Below are 23,936 nucleotides of genomic sequence, written 5' to 3' on the forward strand. Positions count from 1 at the left end.
TTAACAGATACACACTACTATACATAAAATAAATGGCAACATCCTACCGTATCAATATCTTGTAGTAACCCATAATGGAAAGGAATCTGAAAAATAATCACTTTGATGTACACCTGAAACACTGTAACTCAATTATACTTCAATAAAAAAAGTTGTGTTATTTCAATGTCAATTTTATTTATTACCTTAGATATATTTAGTATTTAGAATATACTTTTTGGTGTAAAGATCCTAAAACTTTTATGACTTTGCATACACATAAGCATACAAACACATCTGATGAAAAAAATGTGTATGTATTTTGCTTAGACACAAACATAATAGGTTTATCTTATTTTAAAATTTTTAATTATTTATTTATTTGACTGCACCGGATCTTCGTTTCAGCACATGGGATTTTAGTTGTGGCTTGTGGAATCTAGTTCCCCGACCAGGGACTGACAAACCCAGGCCCCCAGACAAACCCAGGTCTCAGAGTCTTAGCCACTGGACCACCAGTGAAGTCTTGATTTTGCTTATTTTATCTGACTAGGTAAAACACATAAAAACAGACTATTTCATGCCTCATACTCTTTCTAATGCAAAATTTATCAAACATATTGTATTGAAGGACCTGTCAAAGTTTATTTACTCCTCCATGAAAACCCCATCAAGGAATTATCAGAGTGCCCACTCACCAGGACTTGGGAAATAACGTTTATATACATCAAGTGAAGAATTTACAGCTTCCCCAGTAAGTACAGGTTGTCATTGACTGCTGCTGTTTTATTCGTATAGTCATAAAAACATCATGTTTTTATTAACCAACATGAATTAAATTTAAAGTACAATGCTTTGTAGTGATCTTCCCAGAAATACCATTAACAGAAATAATAGGTGTATCTGAGAAGCCAACTGTAAGCAGATAGATCTGTGGCTCTTGGTCAGTTCCAGGAACCCCCGACCTGGGTGCTTGTTTTAGCAGAGAGCTCCAACAGGAAGGTTCTTTTTTTTTTTTCAGGAGGGTTCTAAACACAGAGGTGAGGGATCTTTTTTTTTCTCAAGCAATAATCTGTGAATCTCAGCATTCCGTACAAGATACAGAGCCACCATTTGCTCATTTCTCAGTTGGAGGACCAAATTTTTTTTTTTCTCCATTCTAGTTGTCATAAAAATATCTCTGATTTATATATATATATATATATATATATATATATATATATAGCATCAGGCTTCTCTGGTTGACTCAGTGGTAAAAAATCTGCCTGCCAGTGCAGGAGATGCAGTTTCCATTCCTGGGTCAGGAAGATCCCCTGAAGAAGAAAATGGCAACCCAGTCCAGTATTCTTGCCTGGAAATCTTGTGGATAGAGGAGCCCCGAGGGCTGCAGTCTATGAGATTGTAAACAGTCGGACATGATTTAGCGACTAAACATCAACAATTATATATATACATATATATATATATATATGTATATACACACACACACACACACACACACACACACACACACACATAAATGAATCACATTACTGTCCAGTAGAAATTAGCACAACATTGTAAATAAACTGTACTTCAGTAAAATAAAATTTTTAAAAACTTTCTGATTTTTGTAATTCCCTGGATGTCCAGTGGTTAGGACTCCTCACTTTCACTGCCAAGAGTACAGATTCAGTCTTGGTTAGGGAACTAAAATCTCACTAGCTGCACAGCACAGCCAAAAATTAAAAGGAAAAGATACAAAGAAATAAAACAGTTCTGCTTTTAATTTTTTTCCTATTGTTATTTTTAAGCTTCTCAGAACTGTTTCTTTTCCTGTGTTCAGCTTTGAGAATGCTAACCTTCATGACAAAAAGTTGTTGGTAAAAAGAATCTTGGAAATATATAAAAGAAGATACTCTATCTCTCCTGAAACTACAAAAATCAGCTGATACAGTTCTGAATCATAAAACTCTCCTTGCACAACATGTCCACACTCCTTTGGAATGCCAGGACCTCCTGTTTTGTACTTATCTCATCCTAGCTACTCAAGTCATTATTCTGGGAATTCTCATGGCTGTTGGTTGCATCACCACTATTTCCCTCAGAGCTTGATTTTTCCCGTCAGCATGCAAACATGAGCCATCTGGGGATATCTGATTGTAGCCATTAAAATTCCTTAAGCTATTCACTTTTTTCCCAGTTGGCTCTAAAAAATGAGAGAATTGAAATTCTTGATGTAACTGTGCTCAAATAAGAGTCTCAGTATTAAAAAAAAAAAAAATCTCAGTATTGGGCCTCACCCAATGCCTCATGAATCAGCATTTGCCTTTAAACAAGATCCCTGGGTGGGAGGGATTAAACTTGAAAGCTTTTGCACAGCAAAGGAAACTATAAGCAAGGTGAAAATACAACCTTCAGAATGGGAGAAAATAATAGCAAATGAAATAACTGACAAAGGATTAATTTCCAAAATATACAAGCAGCTCATACAACTTGATACCAGAAAAACAAACAACCCAATCAAAAAGTGGGAAAAAGACCTAAGCAGACATTTCTCCAAAGAAGACATACGGATGACTAATGAACACATGAAAAGATGCCCAACATTGCTCATTATTAGAGAAATGCAAATCAAAACTACAGTGAGATATCACCTCACACCCATCAGAATGGCCATGATCAAAAAGTCTACAAACAATAAATGCTGGAGAGGGTGTGGAGAAAAGGGAATGCTCTTGCACTGTTGATGGAAGACGTTATGGAGATTCCTTAAAAATCTAGGAATAAAACCACAATATGACTTAGGCATACACCCTAAGGAAACCAAAATTGAAAAAGACACATGTATCCGATTGTTCATTGAAGCACTGTTTACAATAGCTAAAATATGGAAGCAACCTAGATGTCCATCTACAGATGAATGGAGAAAGAAGCTATGGTACATATACAGAATGGAGTATTACTCAGTCATAAAAAGGAACACATTTGAGTCCATTCTAATAAGTTGGATGAACCTAGAACCTATTATACAGAGTGAAGTAAGTCAGAAAGAGAAAGATAAATATCATATTCTGATGCATATATACGGAATCTAGGAAAATGGTACTGAAGAATTTATTTACAAGGCAGCAATGGAGAAACAAACATAGAGAATAGACGTATGGACATGGTGGGGGGAGATGTATGGAAAGAATAACATGGAAACTTACATAACCGTATGTAAAATAGATAGCCAACAGGAGTTTGCTGTATGGTTCAGGGAACTCAAACAAGGGCGCTGTATCAACCTAGAGGGGTGGGATGGGGAGGGAGCTGGGAGGGAGGTTCAAAAGGGAGGGGATATATGTATACCTATAGCTGAATCATGCTGAGGTTTGACAGAAAACAACAAAATTCTGTAAAGCAATTATCCTTCAATTAAAAAGAAAATTAAATAAAAGAAAAAAATGTTGCAGGCAGATGCTACATTTCCAGATTTTAAGACTAATGAATTAATGTTAAAAGAATGTTTTTCAAACTGCAGGTTGAAATCCATTAGTTAAGTAAATAAATCATTTCAGAGGGTTTAAAAAAAAAAAGATCCCTGGGTGAGTCATAAAATTTTGAAAAACTCTTGATTGTGTCTGTGGAATCAACTTGAGTAGCTTTAAGAAATCCTGATGTCCAGAGACCAATTAAATCAGAACTTGGGGGAGTAGATCCCAGGGATCTGTGTTTTTTTAAGCTCCTGGTGACACCGGGGTTTCTCTTCCGAGTGGCTCAGATGGTAAAGAATCTTCCTCTAATGCAGGAGATCCAGGTTCAAACCCTAGGTTGGGAAGATTCCCTAGAGAAGGAAATGAGCACCCACTCCAGTATTCTTGCCTGGAGAATTCCATGGACAGAGGAGCCTGCATCCATGAGATTACAGAGCACAACTGAGCAACTAACAGTACTGACACCAATGTGTAGCCAAATGTGAGAACCACTGAACTAGACATATTTTCTTTTCCTGTGTCACTGATGATTGGTAAAATCTCTCTATGGAAAGAGGATTGAAGTCATGTTGAGCCCAGGAAAAAATAGAGACCCTTGTTGGTTTCTTATGTGGTATCAGCATTGGCTAGACAAGGTCTGTCCTGAATTCCTGGACTTTTTTTTTTTTTTAATTGAAGTGATTTACAATGTTGGGTCTTTCCATGGGATTTCCCAGGCAAGAAAACTGGAGTGGGTTGCCATTTCCTTCTCCAGGGGATCTTCCCAACTCAGGGATCGAACCCGCCGCTCTTAGTTCCCCTGCACTGGGAAGCCGTCTGAAAGTTTATTCCTCTGTAACTAGTCAACCCTAAATACCACCAGCAAAGCTTTCAGCTCCAGTCTCTATAATAGTTGGTTATTTCACAATCAGGCTCATCATCAGGGGAAATCAGTAAGGGTATTTCCAACATATCCAAAAACTTTCACACTTTCCTGAGTAAAATATTATTGTCTCCTAGTTAGTGAGCTTGGACGTCCCTTGTGGCTCAGATGGTAAAGAATCCGCCTGCAATGCAGGAGGCCCAGGTTTGATCCCTGATCAGGAAGGTCCCTTGGAGAAGGGAACGGCTACCCACTCCAGGATTCTTGCCTGGAAAATGCCATAGACAGAGGAGCCTGGTGGACTACAGTCCATGGGGTCGCAAAGAGTCAGACATGACTGAGCAACTAACACTTCAGTGATTTTATTTTTTTCACTTCAGTGATTTTAATGGACCAACCATACACACTTCTGGGAAATATCCACAAGCTATCAAAACAGCATTAGACTCAACATATTACTAAACACTTTTGCATAATAATGGAATATTTATGAGTGCAAAAATCTCAGGATATGTATTATTCCACATAGAAACAGTTAATGCTGGGCAATAAACACTTTAAATTTTTTATAATTGATTAGTTAATTAAAATTATTTATTTTGGCTGCACTGGCCTTTCTAGTTGCAGCACAGGCTTAGTCATGGTATGTGGGATCTTCATTCACTGACCAGGGATTGAACCCAGGGCCCCTTGCATTAGGAGCATGGAGTCTTATCCACCTAACCACCTGTAAAGTCCCAATAAACAAGTAGCCAATCATTTGAGTATGACACTCCTGGACTGTGTTCAAAGCCTCTCTGTGATCCATTTCCCCTCCCATCACCAGCTTTCCTTGAGTCATTCTAATCACCATGCTATTCAACTGCCTCCATTCTTGACATGTCTCTTCAAGGATGGAGTCAAGATTCAAAATGCACTATGCAAGATAAAAAAACCTGTGTATGTTCAGAGTTAGTGCAACCTAATTAGTACAATGACAGAAGTAATAGCTGTTTTTGTTCATGGAATGATTCATTGATATTACCTGTATGTGTCTTTTTCTCTTTAATCATACCCAGATTTTTAAATTCTCTGCCCAAGAGTGGCAGGTGGTGACTGGGAGAGGGAGGGAGGGAGGTGTGGGAGGACCACAGAAATCTCTCAAAGGAATAACAAGAGCTCCAAACCCAGGACTTCCAGCAGTCACAGATTTGAGTGTTTCCCTCTTTACTACTTTCAGGATGATTATTCTTATATTGGCAACATATATTTTCACATTTTGTTCCTTTATTGATTCATTCTGAAAGAGAGAATGGTGAATAATTAATGCTTATTACATTCCAATTTGGTCATGACAGTGGTAGAACCAATTGTCATTGACTTGACTTTCTTTAAACAGGAAATGTATGGCAAGGAAAAAAAAGGAGGAAAACAAGGCAAGTTTATTATTTTTTTTCCAGCAACACCAAGTGGCATTTGGGGTCTTAGTTCCCTGACCAGGGATCCAACCAGTGGAAATGTAGAGACCTAACCACTGAACTGCCAGGGAAGTCCAAAATAAGACAACTTTAAAGCAATAATTTAAACAAAATAACTTAGTTTGTGAATAATAATATTAAAAATAGTGCTATATTTCATTAATTCTAAGATGTCCCTTTTTCACATTTTAATAACTCAGAAATTGGATATGTTTTATAATCTAAACATCATAGTTTATTTTCCTTTTCATTTTCTTAGGAGTCCATTAAATGATAATCAATAACATTAGATTGATAAAATTATATAGAATTAGCTAGCATTATTTATTATGGACCCTGGCACTATTCTTAACACTTCTTTGTGTAGTCTTCTTCAATTTTTACACTAAATTAAGAAGGGACAGGGACTTCTCTGGTGATCCAGGGGTTAAGACTTCATCTTCCAATGCTAAGGGTTTAATCCCCAGTCAGGGAGCTAACACCCCACATGCCTCATGGTCAAAAGAAAACAAAACATAGAACAGAAACAATATTGTAACAAATTCAATACAGACTTTAAAAATGGTCTGTGTCAAAGTAAATCTTAAAAAAAAAAAAAAGGATCAGGTTGGTGTCTTAGAATAACAGTATGATAGATATCTATTAAATTCAGTATAACAGAATAATAGATATCTGAGGAAAGGTTCTCTGAATATATTGTCTATCCCTTTCATGTAGTCAAACTGGTCCAAAAGAAGTCAGTTACTGGTCTTTCCAGGTGGCGCTAGTGGTAAAGAACCCACTTACTGATGCAGGAGACATGGGAAGGGGAGATCCCCTGGAGGGCGGCATGGCAACCCACTCCAGTATTCCTGCCTGGAGAATCCAATGGACAGAGGAGCCTGGTGGGCTACAGTCCGCGGGGTTGAAAAGAGTCGGGCATGACTGAATGACTAAGCACACACAAAGAAAAGTATCCTTTCTGTGGAGTTTTCTTGATTCAACTAGTTGTAAAAATCCTTTGATTATTTTCCTTTGTTCTTCTTTTCCCATTTTAGAGACCCACAAAGAAATGTAAAGCAAAAATCCTAAAATATGTTTCTTCAATATGATATGAACTTTATTCCTTTCTTCCTATGGAAACTGTATTCCTTGTGTTTGTTCATCATTTAAAAGGAGGAAAAAAATTACTAAAATTTCTCCTGTAACAATAGCCTGTATTTGTGGTATGGGCTGTGTGTATGATATGATTTACACACACACATAAATACCCACTGAAATGAGGAAGAAATAGGAGTAGAGCTTTTACTTGTCAAGTCTCATTTCTTGAGAGAGATAGCTTATTTTTCCACATCTAAAAAATACACCTGAAGAGATGTATACACCTGGGATCATCTCTAGGTTTGTTGGTCAGATAGAGAGCTCAGAATTCACTGTCTGTCAGTCTTGTTTCCTTCCACATAACAGTATCTTTTGCTGAGATTTCTGTGAGAATCTTCTGTCTTCTTTCTTATGGAATCATCTCTTTCTTCTCGGATCAGCCATTCAGGTTGAAAGGATGCAGTTTTTTATTAAGGTTGATTAAGTCACTAAGCGCATCAGTCACTGAAGCTAGTTTAGGAAATTCCAAGTAGAAATAAAGCAGCAACGACTGCTGAAAGAAGAAAGAAAGCAAAGGGGAAAAAATAGTAACACTTAAGAGTGAGCTGTCCTGTCCCTGTGCTAAATGCATTCTTCAGTCAATCAACAGTGGCCTCTATGGGAAATTCCACTGGAGTGGGAGATAATAGAGTAATTAAAATACTTGGCCCTTAGTTGTGGGGGGGCAGGATTAAATTTTCCAAGGATACATAGCACTGGTTGGGACATTAGTCCTGTCTTGTTATCAGATTACTGAGTCCTATTTAGCTATTACCAGTCAAGGCTAGCTACTGTGCATGCAATGGAAACAGTAGATTTGACCTCTGCCTGACAACCCAGGATCCAGGATATGCCTGTGTCTCCTAGAATATAATTCTTAAAGATGACTGAAAACAAGTTGATCTGCTTTCCTCTTCCAATATGCCTGTTTCCATGAACCTCCCAGAAAACCTCCTGACCGGTATACTTCTTCCCACCAGAACCATGAATACATCTGTGATCTTGTGAATCATACTAAGAAATACATATATTTATCTTTGTCCCATTTCTGACTCAGAGATCTTAAAACCTTTGAAATGTTCAAAGAGCAACAAATATGTCTTTTGTTATATTAAGGAGGTGACTTTTGGACTCCACCTAAGGTTGGGAGCTGGGGAATTTTCCTGGTGGTCCAATGGATAGAACTCTACACTTCCACTGCAAGGGGCATGAGTTTAGTCCCTGACTGGGGAGTTAAGATCTTGACTGCCATCGTGCCAAATAAAATTGAAAAACTAAAAAATAAAATGGTGATTTATGATGGACTTGTTCTGAGTCTTGATTGAATCTACACATGTGCTAAAGTCGCATACCCAAAAAAGAGGTCCTTTTCATTATAGGGTACTGGAATGCAAAAGTAGGAAGTCAAGAAACACCTGGAGTAACAGGCAAATTTGGCCTTGGATATGGAATGAAGCAGGGCAAAGTCTAATAGAGTTTTGCCAAGAGAACGCACTGGTCATAGCAAACATCCTCTTCCAACAACACAAGAGAAGACTCTACACATGGACATCACCAGATGGTCAACACCGAAATCAGATTGATTATATTCTTTGCAGCCAAAGATGGAGAAGCTCTATACAGTCAGCAAAAACAAGACCGGGAGCTGACTGTGGCTCAGATCATGAACTCCTTATTGCCAAATTCAGACTTAAATTGAAGAAAGTATGGAAAACCACTAGATCATTTAGATATGACCTAAATCAAATCCCTTATGACTATACAGTGGAAGTAAGAAATAGATTTATGGGACTAGATCTGATAGACAGAGTGCCTGATGAACTATGGGCGGAGGTTCGTGACTCTGTACAGGAGACAGGGATCAAGACCATCCCCATGGAAAAGAAATGCAAAAAGGCAAAATGGTTGTCTCTGGAGGCCTTACAAATAGCTGCAAAAAGCAAAGGAGAAAAGGAAAGCTATTTCCATTTGAATGCAGAGTTCCAAAGAATAGCAATGAGAGATAAGAAAGCCTTCCTCAGTGATCAATGCAAAGAAATAGAGGAAAACAATAGAATGGGAAAGACTAGAGACCTCTTCAAGAAAATTAGAGATACCAAGGGAACATTTCATGCAAAGATGGGTTTGATAAAGGACAGAAATAGTATGGACCTAACAGAAGCAGAAGATATTAAGAAGAGGTGGCAAGAACACACAGAACTGTACAAAAAAGATCTTCATGACCCAGATAATCACGATGGTGTGATCACTCACCTAGAGCCAGACATCCTGGAATTCAAAGTCAAGTGGGCCTTAGGAAGCATCACTGGGAACAAAGCTAGTGGAGGTGATGGAATTCCAGTTGAGCTCTTTCAAATCCTGAAAGATGATGCTGTGAAAGTGCTGCACTCAATATGCCAGCAAATTTGGAAAACTCAGCAGTGGCCACAGGACTGGAAAAGGTCAGTTTTCATTCCAATCGCAAAGAAAGGCAATGCCAAAAAATGCTCAAACTACCACACAATTGCACTCATCTCACACGCTAGTAAAGTAATGCTCAAAATTCTCTAAGCCAGGCTTCAGCAATACGTGAACCGTGAATTTCCAGATGTTCAAGCTGGATTCAGAAAAGGCAGAGGAACCAGAGATCAAATTGCCAGCATCCTCTGGATCATTGAAAAAGCAAGAGAGTTCCAGAAAAACATCTATTTCTGCTTTATTGACAATGCCAAAGCCTTTGACTGTGTGGAAAGTGGAAAATAAACTGTGGAAAATTCTGAAAGAGATGGGCATACCAGACCACCTGACCTGCCTCTTGAGAAACCTGTATGCAGGTCAGGAAGTAACAGTTAGAACTGGACATGGAGTAACAGACAGATTCCAAATAGGAAAAGGAGTACGTCAAGGCTGTATATTGTCACCCTACTTATTTAACTTATATGCAGAGTACATCATGAGAAACACTGGGCTGGAAGAAGCACAAGCTGGAATCAAGATTGCCGGGAAAAATATCAATAACCCCAGATATGCAGATGACACCACCCTTATGGCAGAAAGTGAAGAGGAACTAAAAAGCTTCTTAGTGACAGTCAAGGAGGAGAGTGAAAGAGTTGGCTTAAAGCTCAACATTCAGAAAACTAAGATAATGGCATCTGGTCCCATCACTTCATGGCAAATTAGATGGGGAAACAGTGGAAACAGTGGCAGACTTTATTTTTTTGGGCTCCAAAATCACTGCAGATGGTGACTGCAGCCATGAAATTAAAAGACACTTACTCCTTGGAAGGAAAGTTATGACCAATCTAGATAGCATATTGAAAAGCAGAGACATTACTTTGCCAACAAAGGTCCATCTAGTCAAGGCTATGGTTTTTCCAGTGGTCATGTATGGATGTGAGAGTTGGACTCTGAAGAAAGCTGAGTGCCGAAAAATTGATGCTTTTGAACTGTGGTGTTGGAGAAGACTCTTGACAGTCCCTTGGACTGCAAGAAGATTCAACCAGTCCATCCCGAAGGAGATAAGTCTGTGTTCATTGGAAGGACTGATGCTGAAGCTGAAACTCCAATACTTTGGCCACCTCATGTGAAGAGTTGACTTAATGGAACAGACCCTGATGCTGGGAGGGATTGGGAGCAGGAGGAGAAGGTGACAACAGAGGATGAGATGGCTGGATGGCATCACCGACTCAATGAACGTGAGTTTGAGTAAACTCCGGGAGTTGGTGATGGACAGGGAGGCCTGGCGTGCTGCGATTCATGGGGTCGCAGAGTCGGACACAACTGAGCGACTGAACTGAACTCAACTGAAATACACAGAAAGACATAAACACAAGTGAGTACATGTAACACTGGCGAAATCCCAACAAAGTCTGGATTATATCAATATAAAAAAAATAACAGTTGAAAACATTTATCTTAAATATTGAGGTTTTAAAGTTCTTCTTCCATTTGCCCTTTTCTCTTTTTAAAAAATATTATTAATTTGGCTGCGCCAGGCCTTAGTTGCAGCATGCAAACTTAGTTGCAGCAAGTGGAATCCATTTCCCTGACCAGGCCCCCAGCATTGGGAGAGCAGAGTCCTAGCCACTGGACCACCAGGGAAGTCCTGCTCTTACCTTACTCACCCCATCCTAGTCCCTGTTTTTCCTCTCCCAACCAGATAACCAGTAGCAGCACCCCCTCCCTCCAATAACTACCAAAGTTGTCTCCACACCTTGCTGAATGTCCCTTGGGGGGATGTGGCCCCTAGTTGAGAACCACCGCTCTAGCTCTAATGGTATCGAATGTTACTTTCCTGGTTCACACCACGGCTGAATCTCTGAAATTCTCATTCCCTCAACAGTCTCCTCTACTCCCTTTCATCCATTTCAATCCTATCAATGAGGATTTTAGTACCATAAACTGTTTCTCTGTTTGGTCCCCAGGAGTAGAAAAAGTGAATGTATTTTTCAGCTGGTGGAGGATGACTAAGGGACAAACCCTTTTAATTTCTGAGAAGGAAGGGATTTCCCGGGTGGTCCATTGGTTTAGAATCTGCCTTGCAATGCAGGGGACATGGGTTCCATCCCTGGTCAAGGGACATAGATCCCACATGCCTCGGAGCAATCACGCCCATTCATCATAACTACTGAGCCTGAGTGCTGCAACTAAGACCCAGCCATTATTCATCCTTCACCAGACCCTCCCCCAAAAAAAATCTTGAGAAGGGAGATTCTTAGCAGAGCCTCCCAACTGGAGGAACAGATGAGAGACCTTAGATGTGTCAGCAGGTCCCTACTTTAGATAAGACAGTGCCCGCACACCCATCCCTTAACTTCCAAACATGTACTTTAGACGTTGGCCCAGAGAATAAGTCTATATAGCATAATTTTTAATGGTCTTATCTGGTTTTGTAACCGAAAGTGGGCTGGCTACTCGCTGTTCAAAAACCAATAAAGAGCTCAGGTTGGTGGAAAGGAAAGTTTGCTTTATTTTGAATGCCAGCATCTGGGAGGTGGGGGGAGGCAATGCCTGTCCAAAGGCCAACTCCCCCCATTGAGAATCAGTGGGCTAGAACTTTTATAGGCTGAGAGAGGGGGCTACAAGCAGAAACAGCACTGTCAGCTCTGACAGTCATCTTGAAATTGGTCACTGGGGGTCTGACCAGCATCATCTGGATTGTTTCAGGTATAGTTAATCTTCAGTTCCATGGTCAGTTTATTCCCATTTCCTTGAGGCCAGTTCTCAGAACTGTGGCAGCTTATGTCATGGCTGTGGTCTGGTCATCATGTAATTAACTTCTCCACTTGGGGTTTCAGAATCTGTAACACAGCTCACAGGATATAGCTCAGAATATTATTTATAGCCCTCAAGGCGGAACTAAAGGTTTTTGACTATAATTAATAACTAAACTTATTATTAGCTCTTCTTTGACTGTTTTCCTTCATTCCTGCATTTTCTCACTACTCTGATTAACCTTACTTCTTTGGCTAAAGTTTTTCCACAGACAAAGGGCAGGCAGAGGATGTGGGGTGGGGGAAGGACCTTTCGGTCCTGCTCCATTTCGGTTTCAATTTCTCCACTTTCTAGCTATGTCACTGAGGTCAAACCTTTAGTTTTTCTAAGATCGTTTCCACATCTGTATAATGGGCATCATAATATTTACTGCACAAAGTGTTACATATGAAAAGGCCATGAATTTTTTTTAACTCATTCTAGACTCACTACTAGAATCTATTCTTTATCAAATGACTCATATTTTAAACAAAAACAAACACAAACAGGCAAAAAAGCGATGGATGTTTTGTTTCCAGACAGTCAGGACCAGAGAATTAAGATTACCTCCCATGGCCATCACTTTGTACATAGCTTTTGTCAGAAGTATGTATGTTGGCGGTCCCTGTAATCAGATCACATACCACAATTCTGTTAACAATGAGTGAAGTGACAAGACGGAGGGTCAAAAGGAAAATAACATAAAATGAAACCTGAATGATTCTTTTAGATATCCATATCTTACATGTGTGCTCAGTCACTCAGTCGTGTCTGATTGATTATCTGCAACCTCATGGACTGTAGCCCACCAGGCTCCTCTGTCCATGGGATTTTCCAGGCAAGAATGCTGGAGTGAGTTGCCATTTTATTCTCCAGGGGATCTGCCCGACCCAGGGATCTTCCGGACAGAGGGGTCGAACCTGCGTCTCTTGTGTCTCCTGCATTTATACCACTACACTAAACAGGAAGCCCCATCTATATCTTGCAGTCTTACCCAATCAAACACAGGATTTTGGTCAGAGGATGGTTTTTCTTTCTCTTAAAGCAGATATTTTCATTCTCTTCTGCACAATTTAGCACTCATCCCAAAGATGGTTTGGTGGAAAACATTTCGCCTTAATTAAAAATCATATTTTCCCTTGGTCATTTGAGAGTCTCTGATGCCTCCTTTCCTGCCTGTGGACAGGCTCCCTGGTAAACACCTTTGTGTCTCTCTTGGAGAGAAGTCAGAAATTATTTCTAGTTACAGATATCTCAGGCATGAAGAAGTCTTCACTTTTAAGTTCTCTCTAGGTGCAAATCCTGAAACCTAAATAAAAGCCCTGCTTCTCTGCAGCAGGCACAATTTAGCCTGGCTTTCAATCCCTGCCAGATTAGACTCGGTGGAGTCAGGATTGCCAGTTTCAATCACAAAGGTCTTTTTTATTTTGGCCATGCCCTAAGGCATTTGGAGATCTTAGTTCCCTGACCAAGGATCGAACCCGTGGCACCTGCATTGAACATGGGAAATCCTTACCACTGGACCACCAGAAGTCCCTCCCTTACTCTTTTAAATTCACCACAGAAGGATCTCTTAAGACTAATTTAGCTTTTTACCCTCTCAGTTCAGTTTACTCGCTCAGTCTTGTACGACTCTGCGACCCCACAGACACCGGGCTTCCCTGTCCATCACCAACTTCCTCAGCTTGCTCAGACTCATGTCCATCGAATCGGTGATGCCATCCAACCATCTCATCCTCTGTCGTCCCCTTCTCCTCCAGCCTTCAATCTCTCCCAGCATCAGGTCTTTTCCAATTAGTTCTCCGCATCAGGTGGCCAAAGTATTGGAGTTTCAGCTCCAGCATCAGTCCTTCCAAGGAATATTCAGGACTGATTTCCTTTAGGATGGACTGGTTGGATCTCCTTGCAGTCCAAGGGACTCTCAAGAGTCTTCTCCAACACCACAGTTTAAAAGCATCAACTCTTCCTCGCTCCGCTTTCTTTACAGTCAACTCTCAACTTTTACGCTCTAGCCAGTTGTATATGTCCTCATGACGCCATCTGCTGCCAGAAAGAGAAATAGCACTTCATCCTTCACATTTTAGACAGAATGGCAGTGCAAAGTCGATGGTGATTAAAAACTACCTGCCTGAAAAAAAGAGAACTACCTGCCTTCTTCTGCTGCTATTTAATAAAAATCTCCCTGGATTGAGTGGCATTGGTGGCTCAGTGTTTGTTTGTTTATATTTTAAGTCTGCAGCTGCTGTTATAAGTAGTTCATGCGTGGTCAGTCATGTCCAGCTCTTTGCAACCCAACAGACTGTGGGGTCCTCTGTCCATGGGATTTTCCCATGCAAGAACACTGGAGTGGGTTGCCATTTTCTTCTCCAATATTAATAGTGCTCCAACCTATTTTCTTTTTCCCTCATGACAAGGTTTTACTTAGAATCAATTAAAAACATATATGTAGGGACTTGCCTCCTGGTCTAGTAGTTGGGACTCTTCACTTTCACTGCTGAGGGTGAGGGTTCAGTCCCTGGTTGGGGAACTAAGATCCCTGCAAGCCTAACAGCCAAAACAAAACAAAACAGAACAAGCAAACGAAGAAACACACATGCAGGCTAATGGGCCACAGTGGCAGCAGTGGGCAGTGGTGTTCGCATGGTTGACCATTCCTAAGCATGTCTGCCATCAATGTCCATGTCCCCACCTCACCCGCCTCTAGGAGACTCTCCAGGACCAGCAGCTCTGGAGACTGAGAAATTCAAGATCAAGATGCCAGGAGATTCAGTGTCTGATAAGAGTTCTAGTTAGTAGTCAGCAGTCTTCTCTCTGTATGGTCACACGGAGGGGCAGGAGAGCTCCCCGCGGTCTCTTTTATAACAGTACTAATCTCATTCAGGAGGCTCCATCCTCATGACCTATTCACCCCCCAGAGGCCCCACTTCCAAATACTATCACTCAGGGGATTAGATTTCAACATATGAATTTGGGGGACACACACAGTCTGCAGCAAGGAAGGATTGTGTTTTGTTCATTTGTGTGGCCCCATTACAACACACTATGCCTGACATATGATAGATGTTCAGTTCATATTCATTGAATTTGAGGAATGAATGCATCCATGAATGAATTTGTTAATAAAGGAATAAATGGCTCTGAAAAACACATATATAATTTTTCAAAAATACATTTTGCTTCAGACACCATCGGTATGTTGTGATTTCCTGGAATTCTTTCATTTTTATATGAGTTTTCAATTCTATTTTTTTCCCAGCCTTTATAGAGATTGAATTGAGGTATAACATTGTGTAAGTTTAAAGTGTGATGATTCAATACATGTATATATTGCAAAATGTTTTCCATAATAAGATTAGTTATATCCTTCACCTCCATAATTAATTTTTTTTGTAGAGCCAGTTTATTTCTTTAAAACTTTTTGGTACAGCTTGTGGGATCTTAACTTCCCCAAGCCCTTGGCAGCCAGAAAACAGAGTCCTAACCACTAGCCCACCAGGGAATTCCCTTGTTGCTGTTGTTACAATAAGAGTAAACTCTCCCTGTGGAGCAGCCTTCAAGTATATAATAGAGTGTTATTAACTATAGTCACCATGCTGTTCATCAGATTCTTGAAACTTATTCATCTTATAACTTGAAGTGTGTATCCTTGACCAACATCCCATATTCCCTACCTATACCACCCCCCCCCCCCCAGCCCTTGGCAATACTGTTTCACTTTGTTTCTATTAGTTTAATGTTTTTATTTTTATTTTTTTCATTTATTTTTATTAGTTGGAGGTTAATTACTTTACAATATTGTAGTGGGTTTTGTCATACATTGACATGAATCAGCCATGGATTTACATGTATTCCCCTAGTTTAATGTTTTTAGATTTCACATATAAGTGAGATTATACAGTATTTGTCTTTCTCTGACATTTCATTTAGCATAATATCCTCAGTGTTCATCTATATTGTTGCAAATGGCAGGATTTCTTTCTTCTTTATGGCTGAATAATATTCCATTGTGTATATGTGTGTATATCATTTTTTTTTTTCCTTTTGGCTGCACTGAGTCTTTGTTGTGGCACTTGTGTTTCTCTAGTTGTGGTGCGAGGGATCAAATCCATGTCCCCTGCATTGGGAGGCAAGTTCTTAACCACTGGACCATGAGGGAAGTCCCAAGTATCACATTTTCTTTATCCATTCAACCATCAATGGATATTTAAGTTGTTTCCATGTCTTAGCTATTGTGAATAATGCTGCAATTAACATGGGGGTACAGATAGCTCTTGGAGACACTGATTTTATTTCTTTTGAATATACCTAGAAGTGCAATTACTAGATTACATGGTAGCTCTATTTTTAATTTTTTGAGGAACTCCCAACCTGTTTTCCATACTGGCTGTACCAATTTTTATTCTCACCAGCACTGTACCATGGTCCCTTTTCTCTGCATCCTCACCAGCATTTGTTATCTTTTCTTTTTGATAATAGTCATCCTATTGTGTGAGCTTCTCTTATATGTTTTAAGCTTACAAAATGAATGGAATTGTCATGTGTCTTTATTCATAAAAGCTGAATTTGTGCCTTATCTTTTATTTTATTTATTTTTTTGTGTGCCTTATCTTTTAAAAAGAATATATATTTAAAGATTTTCTGGAGTTTCATCAATTTTGTAAGTTCTTTTAAAGAACCAATTTTTAACTCTGTTGATTTTCTTTATTGGCTTGCCATTTCCTAAATTTCCTTAAAATTTTCTTTATAAATAAATTATGTGTTTGTAATTTAAAATACAACATAAAATTTGCCATTTTAACCATAACTAACTTTAAAGTTTGACTAACTTTAAGTGTTCAATTCAGCAGCGCTAAGTGTATTCACATTATTGTGACTTCAATCTATTTCTAACCCTAGTATCAAAGTATTCTCTTTGGGTCAGTGCAGTCTCTGCAGTGTTCCTCACTAAATCCTCAGAATCATCACAAAAGTGAAAGTTCAAAGTTTATTCCCAGGAGGATTTAGCAACTATTACACTGATGGGAATCAGTGAGTCCAGGGACACCAATAAATCACTGTTTCACTCCTCCTGTCCCAATCACTTGGAATGTGCCAGGTTTGTTTCCATCGTTTCTATTTTTATTTTTATTGTGGAAGGAACATGGCGTGGTTTTAAATATACTTTCACTCAGAAGCAAAAAAAAACCTGTCCCCTCCTGGGTATAGATTTCTTAAGAGTGGTAGTATTTACACCTACCAGCTTGTAACTGATGTCTTGAGCATAAAGTTTGCATTCCCTTTTAAGTAAATGTATTTCATTTCCTTGTAGAAAGTTTGGGAAATATTTTTTAAAATGAAGAAAATATAAATAAATAAAATTCCAACCATTTGAAATGGGTTACTGTGAACGTCTTCTTCCCCTCCAGCCTTTTATTTTATTTCCTTATTGAGGCTGGGGTGGGTCTTCCTTGCTGTGTTCAGGCTTCCAGTTGTGGGCTCAGTAGTTGCAGGGTGTGGGATCTTAGTTCCCTGACAAGGGATTGAACCCGGGCCCCCTGTACTAGGAAAGCAGAGCCTTAACCACTGGACCACAGGAGAAGTCCCCATCCCTCTAACATTTTAAAACATTCTCTCAAAAAAAAAAAAAGATTCTCTCTAGCCCTGGAGACTATGGGTGATGGGGGATCAGGGTTGTTTAGGGAAAGGGAAACAGAAAAGGCTGTGACATCCAAGGAAGGACTGGGTGGGCAAATTACCCACTCTTTGCAGAGGGGAGGAGGTAATAACACAAAATACAGGACTCTCTTAGAGGTCTTGGATTTGGAAATCAGGCCTTGTTAAATCCTTTCACGAGGATCCTTTGGAAGGCAGTGAGACAGAGGGATCGCCTCTCCCTCCTAGCCTCCATACTTTTACCAGAATGTTCTGAAGCATTTATTTGGGGGGAAAAAAAAAAAAAAAAGACTGTTCAAAGCAGGCCTGAACCTCCTGGATTCTGCAGCTGGGATAGAGTAGGACCGGGAATCTCTATTTTGTTGGCTTTGGGAAGTGCTGTGTGCTGTGCTTAGTCGCTCAGTCAAGTCTGACTCTTTGCGACCCCACGGACTGTAGCCCTCCAGGCTACTCTGTCCATGGGGATTCTCAAGGCAAGAATACAGGAGTAGGTTGCCATGCTCTCCTCCAGGGGATCTTTCCCACCCAGGGGTGGAACCCAGGTCTCCCACATTGCAGGTGGATTCTTTACTGAGTCACCAGGGACACCCTTTGGGAAGTGAGGCCATGATTAAGTGGCATCCCTCTTAATGTATGTCCTTGGAGGCGTTTCTCTTGCACCATTAGAGGTGAAATTGTTAGACTGGCATAAGTAAAAAATTTTCCTATTAAAAAAGTAACAGACATTCCTATGGTTGATTCATGTTGATGTTTGGCAGAAACCAACCAAATTCTGTAAAGCAACTATCTTTCAATTAAAAAAATAAATAAATTCAAAATTAAAAAAATAAAAACAAAAAAGGAACAGACATTGCCTCTCAATATATGTAAATGATGCTTGCAGGACCACATGCCTTTTAGAGGCATCATGGGAGCCTCAGAGAAACTGCAGAGACCCTGCCAGGCATATCCAAAGCAGCTCTCAAGCTTCAGAGTGCATCAGAGCCACATGGAGGGCTTATTAAAATACTGACTTTTGGTGTCGGCTATAAATTGGCACTTGCTGTGGGCATTTGCCATCCACCGCTATGAGGATTAAATCATGTGATGCTAAAGCTGCTGATTGGTAACACTCTGAAACAGGAGTTCAGGGTGGAGAGCAGAAATGAGGCTCTCTGTCCTCAAGGGTGGGCAGGAATTTGCATGAATGGTCTTCAGATAGATATTTTCAGGACCTGATTTTATGAGCACAATTCTTCTATCTCCTCATATCTAGAAAAGCACTAAAATCCTTCATGGTGACAACTAATCCTGTGACTAGCAGAAAACTTCTGCAAAAAAATACGTGCTTGATTGCACAAACTCTCCCTTCACCAAAATCATGTATATATTGACCTTCCCCCTGTCTCTTTTCCCTGGTGGCTCAGACAGTAAAAGCGTCTCCCTACAATGCAGGAGACCCAGGTTCAGTTCCTGGGATGGGAAGATCTCCTGGAGAAGGAAATGGCAACCCACTCCAGTACTCTTGCCTGGAAAATCCCATGGATGGAGAAGTCTGGTATACTATAGTCCATGGGGTCACAAAGAGTCAGACACGATTGAGTGACTTCCCTTTCACTTTCCTATCTCTTTGGAGCAGTTCCTCAGAGCTATCTGAGGTGTTGTCTCCCAGGCTGTAGTCCTCATATTGCCCCAAATAGAACTTAACTTGCAGTTCTCACATTGTGGGCTTTTTTTTTTAAGTCGACACTGGGCTCCACTGACCTAGTGGTTGGGGGTGGAGCCCAGAGTTTGCCCCAGAAGTTTCCAAGTGAGGGATGCTGTCTGTTCAGTAACTTCTGCTGACAGAAGTTGCACCACCCACCTCCAACTGTGCAGGATGCCTCCCAGAGTCAAGCAAGATGAAGCAGTTGTATTCAGGGTTTCATTTGTATTTTGCCCTGAGCCTGGTAACCCAGTGTCTTCCCATTACTAAAGCAGGACGTTTTCTCAGGAAACTAAATGAAGCACTTTTAGCAGCGAATGAAGTGGGGTTCTTTTGTTGTTGTTTTTTAAATCTCTCCTTTCCTCATTCAGACCTTAGACTGAAGCTACTACAAGGTTTTCTTTTTCCACTGGAAGTAGCTCATTGTCATCAGTGGGGTCATCTCTCTATAAAATGATCTCAGGAGTATTGTAGTGATTCCTCAAACAGAAGCTACCAGTACCTGTAACACCATGCACTTTCCACCAGCCTGTATGAAAATACATCATCAGTGTTCTGCTTGTAACTAAGGGGTGGGGGCAGATGGGAGGTGGAGAGAAGGGAGGATAGGAACCAAACGACTGTCACCAGAATTTGAGGAGCTGACCAGGGTATTTCAGAGAACATCACTAATGTGCCGGACCTTTAAAATCTTTCATTAGGCTGCCGGGCGTTGAGGAGTTGGTACTCCGGAGACCTTCCGTCGGGCGCATCTTCCCCGCCGGGTGCGTCCTCACGAGGCGCCCCCACTCGGCGGGCCCGGGCCAGGGGATGGAGTGGGCCCGCCGACACGGCCCTGGAGGGACCCAGAGGAGACGACCGCGCGAGCCGTGACCCGCCGTCCTCGCCGAAGCGCCCATGGGCGCGCCCCTGCGGGCGGGCTGTGGCTCTGAGGGTGGCGAGCGGCGGGGCCGCGGCGCCGAGGAGAGCTGCGCTCGTGCCCGGCCCCGCACAGGCCGCGCGCGTGCGCTCCCGCTGCAGGGCCGGCCGCGCCCGCCCCTCCTCTCGGCACCGGCCCGGGAGCCCGGTCGGTCCGCGAGCGGCAGCGGCCGGAGGGACGATGAGCGGCTCGGCGCCGGTGGGCCCGGCCCGGCTCGCCGCGTTCGCTCTGCTGACCTGCAGCCTGTGGCCGGCGCGGGCGGACAACGCGAGCCAGGAGTACTACACTGCGCTTATCAACGTGACGGTGCAGGAGCCCGGCCGCGGCGCCCCGCTTACATTCCGCATCGACCGCGGGCGCTACGGACTCGACTCGCCCAAGGCCGAGGTCCGCGGCCAGGTTCTGGCGCCGCTGCCTATCCATGGAGTTGCTAATCATCTGGGCTGTGATCCTCAAACACGGTTCTTTGTCCCTCCTAACATCAAACAGTGGATTGCCTTGCTGCAGAGGGGAAATTGCACCTTTAAAGAGAAGATATCACGGGCTGCTTTCCACAAGGCAGTTGCTGTCGTCATCTACAATAATAAATCCAAAGAGGAGCCAGTCACTATGACTCATCCAGGCACTGGAGATATTATTGCGGTCATGATTACAGAATTGAGAGGTAAAGATATTTTGAGTTATCTGGAGAAAAACATCTCTGTACAAATGACAATAGCTGTTGGAACTCGAATGCCGCCAAAGAACTTCAGCCGTGGTTCTCTAGTCTTCGTGTCAATAACCTTTATTGCTTTGATGATTATTTCTTCAGCCTGGCTTATATTCTGCTTCATTCAGAAGATCAGGTACATAAATGACAGGAACCAGCGTCGTCTTGGAGATGCAGCCAAGAAAGCCATCAGCAAATTGACAACCAGAACAGTGAAAAGGGGTGATAAGGAAACAGACCCAGACTTCGATCATTGTGCTGTCTGCATAGAAAGCTATAAACAGAATGATGTTGTCCGGATTCTGCCCTGCAAGTGCTTGCAGGGCACCAAGAGGCTGCAGAGCTGTGAAAACAACTCGCCTTCAATGTAGACGCCTCACCCCACCCCCAGCCATTGTTCTGATCACTCTAGCTTACAGTGTGTTGGGAAGTAGGAGAGTGGGAAGGCATTGTGTTTCAGTGTTACTGGTTTTGTTCCCTTTTATATTCTATACTTCCACATATCCGCAAGTAATTCTGTATCCCAAAGTATTTCTAATAGGAATAAAGGACTTTTCTGAAGTTCTGGAAAAATAAAATAAAATCTTTGGTTAGATTTGTCTAATTGTAACAAAGTGTTGTGTCTTTTTTCGAACTTTCAAACATAGAAAAACCTCTGTGTGCACTAGGGGTTATAATTATTTGGCTTTCAAACCACAGACAAGCTCTCCAAGGCTCCTTTTCAGGAGCTGAAGGTCAGCTCGCCTAAGTAGAATCTTCTAAATAAATCATGACTCATCAGACAATCAGCCCATCCATTTATACAGCTCCTAGTGGGCATGGAAAGTGGTCTGGGAGAGCAAGTGTATGACCAGGGGGGCGTATTGTTAGGCTCTTCTCCAGTTACACTGTCTTCTCTAATAAAAGAAAGATAAGGGAAGAAAAAGATACTCAAAAATGCCTGTGTCTCAGATGTACAGAACAGACTTTTGGACTCTGTGAGAGAAGGCGAGGGTGGGATGTTTCGAGAGAACAGCATCAAAACATGTATATTATCTAGGGTGAAACAGATCACCAGTCCAGGTTGGATGCATGAGACAAGTGCTCGGGCCTGGTGCAATGGGAAGACCCAGAGGGATCAGGTGGAGAGGGAGGTGGGAGGGGGGATCGGGATGGGGAATACATGTGAATCCATGGCTGATTCATGTCAATATATGACAAAAACCACTACAGTATTGTAAAGTAATTAGCCTCCAACTAATAAAAATAAATGGAAAAAAAAAAAAATGCCTGTGTCTGCTCACCAACCTGACACTATTAATAAGTAGGTAGGTTCTCTGAACCACTGCCTTTCTGAGAAAATTTGGAAAACTGGGTGTTAGCCTTTGGGGAAGATTTTCCTTAGATGCTGAAGAGGTTCAAAAACAGCTCTTCTTTATATTATTTATCAGTGTTGAAAAAAGAATTAGAATCCTATCCTTCCCATCCCATATGCCTAGCTAAACTCACACTCTGAACATTGGAGTTTGAGCAGAAAAGGTTTCTTACAGGACCAGGCAAGGATATGTGTGGCTTATGGTCTAAAAATCCCTGAGCAGAAGAAACAGATTTTAAATAAATTTTTTTCTTTTTCTCTGTGCTGAATCTTCATTGCCACGAGCATTTTTCTCTAGTTACAGAGAGCACAGTCTGTCCATCATTACAGTGCTCAGACTTCTTTTGTTGTGGAGCACAGGCTCTAGAGCTTTCGAGCCTCAGTGGTTAAGGCCTTCCCTGGTGGCTCAGATGGTAATCTGTCTACAATGTAGAAGACCTGGGTTCGATCTCTGGGTCAGGAAGATCCCCTGGAGAAGGGAATGGTAACCCACTCCAGTATTCTTACCTGGAGAATTCCATGGACAGAGGAGCCTAAAGAGCTACAGCCCATTGAATCCCAAAGAGTCAGATACAACTGAGCAAACACTTGCACTTTTCAGTAGTTGGCAGGCTCAGTAGCTGTGGCCCACAGGCTTAGTTGCTCTGAGGCATCTGGGATCTTCCTGGACCAAGAATCAAACCCGAGTCTCCTGCATTGGCAGGCAGATTCTTTACCACTGAGCCACCAGTGGAGCCCTGAGCATTTCTAGAAGCCAGGTGAGGGAGATCCCTGGCAGTCCAGTGGTTAAGACTCTACACTTTCATTGTGGAGGACCTGGGTTCAATCCTCAGTCAGGGAACTAAGATTCCATAAGCAAGGAGGTGCGGTCTGGAAAAAAAACTGCCAGGTGAAGGAGAGGGGTCCCAGGCAGTGTTACAGGGATTAACATAATCAGGCTCCAGGGTCCCCAGGGCTCTGTGCTTGTGGTCATCCAGTAATAACATCTTTCATTTGGTGCGAGGTTCTTTTATATCTGCAAAATAACTCAGGAAATGTGCATCAAATACTGTTGCCTAGGTACTTCAGAGAGGGACTAAATTAGAGGATTGTGGTGATGGGGAAGACTCTGGAGAGGCCCTTGGACTGCAAAGACATCCAACCAGTCAATCCTAAAGGAAATCATCCCTGGGTATTCACTGAAAGGACTGCTGCTGAAGCTGAAGCTCCAATACTCCAATACTTTGGCTGTCTGATGGGAGCTACTCTCTAGTTTCTGTGTACATGTGTCTCACGGTGGTGGCCTCTCTTGTTTCAGAACATGGGCTCTAGGGTGCGGGCTCTAGTAATTGTGGTTCCCGGGCTCTAGAGCACAGGGTCCATAGTATGCCACACAGGCTTTAGTTGCTTCCCGGACCAGGAATCAAACCCATGTACATTGTTCATCTGCATTGGCAGGTGGATTCTTTACCACTGAACCACCAGGGAAACACCCTGATTCTTTAATATCTTTTTACAACACCAACTGGTTA

General features: G+C 41.7%; 2 protein-coding genes and 1 non-coding gene across 3 annotated transcripts in view; 2 read left to right on the top strand and 1 right to left on the bottom strand.

Annotated features, from left to right (window-relative positions):
- The window catches only part of LOC133043055 (negative elongation factor D-like), a 31,679-nt gene extending 11,337 nt beyond the window's left edge, over window positions 1-20,342 (bottom strand). The window contains exons 1-2 of the mRNA XM_061123945.1: window positions 20,126-20,342; window positions 18,773-18,872 (exon numbers count right to left, since the gene is read on the bottom strand). Of these exons, the coding sequence (XP_060979928.1) occupies window positions 18,773-18,872; window positions 20,126-20,342 (317 nt within the window). The remainder of the gene's footprint in view (window positions 1-18,772; window positions 18,873-20,125) is intronic.
- A 191-nt stretch (window positions 20,343-20,533) lies between these two features.
- On the top strand, window positions 20,534-21,662 carry LOC133043258 (E3 ubiquitin-protein ligase RNF130-like). Its single transcript, XM_061124088.1, has one exon. It carries the CDS (start codon window positions 20,543-20,545, stop codon window positions 21,440-21,442), a length of 900 nt encoding a protein of 299 aa, XP_060980071.1. The 5' UTR covers window positions 20,534-20,542; the 3' UTR covers window positions 21,443-21,662.
- Window positions 21,663-23,193: 1,531 nt separating this feature from the next.
- Window positions 23,194-23,266, top strand: TRNAE-UUC (transfer RNA glutamic acid (anticodon UUC)). Its single transcript has one exon. It is a non-coding gene; the product is annotated as a tRNA-Glu (tRNA).
- The last annotated feature ends 670 nt before the right edge of the window (window positions 23,267-23,936 follow it).

This window comes from Dama dama, chromosome 22 (genome assembly GCF_033118175.1).
Source record: "Dama dama isolate Ldn47 chromosome 22, ASM3311817v1, whole genome shotgun sequence".
Classification (NCBI taxonomy): domain Eukaryota; kingdom Metazoa; phylum Chordata; class Mammalia; order Artiodactyla; family Cervidae; genus Dama; species Dama dama.

What these genes read in the sequence shown, in the direction of transcription:
- LOC133043258 (XM_061124088.1), top strand. Translation starts at nt 20,543, where the DNA reads ATGAGCGGCTCGGCGCCGGTGGGCCCGGCCCGGCTCGCCGCGTTCGCT.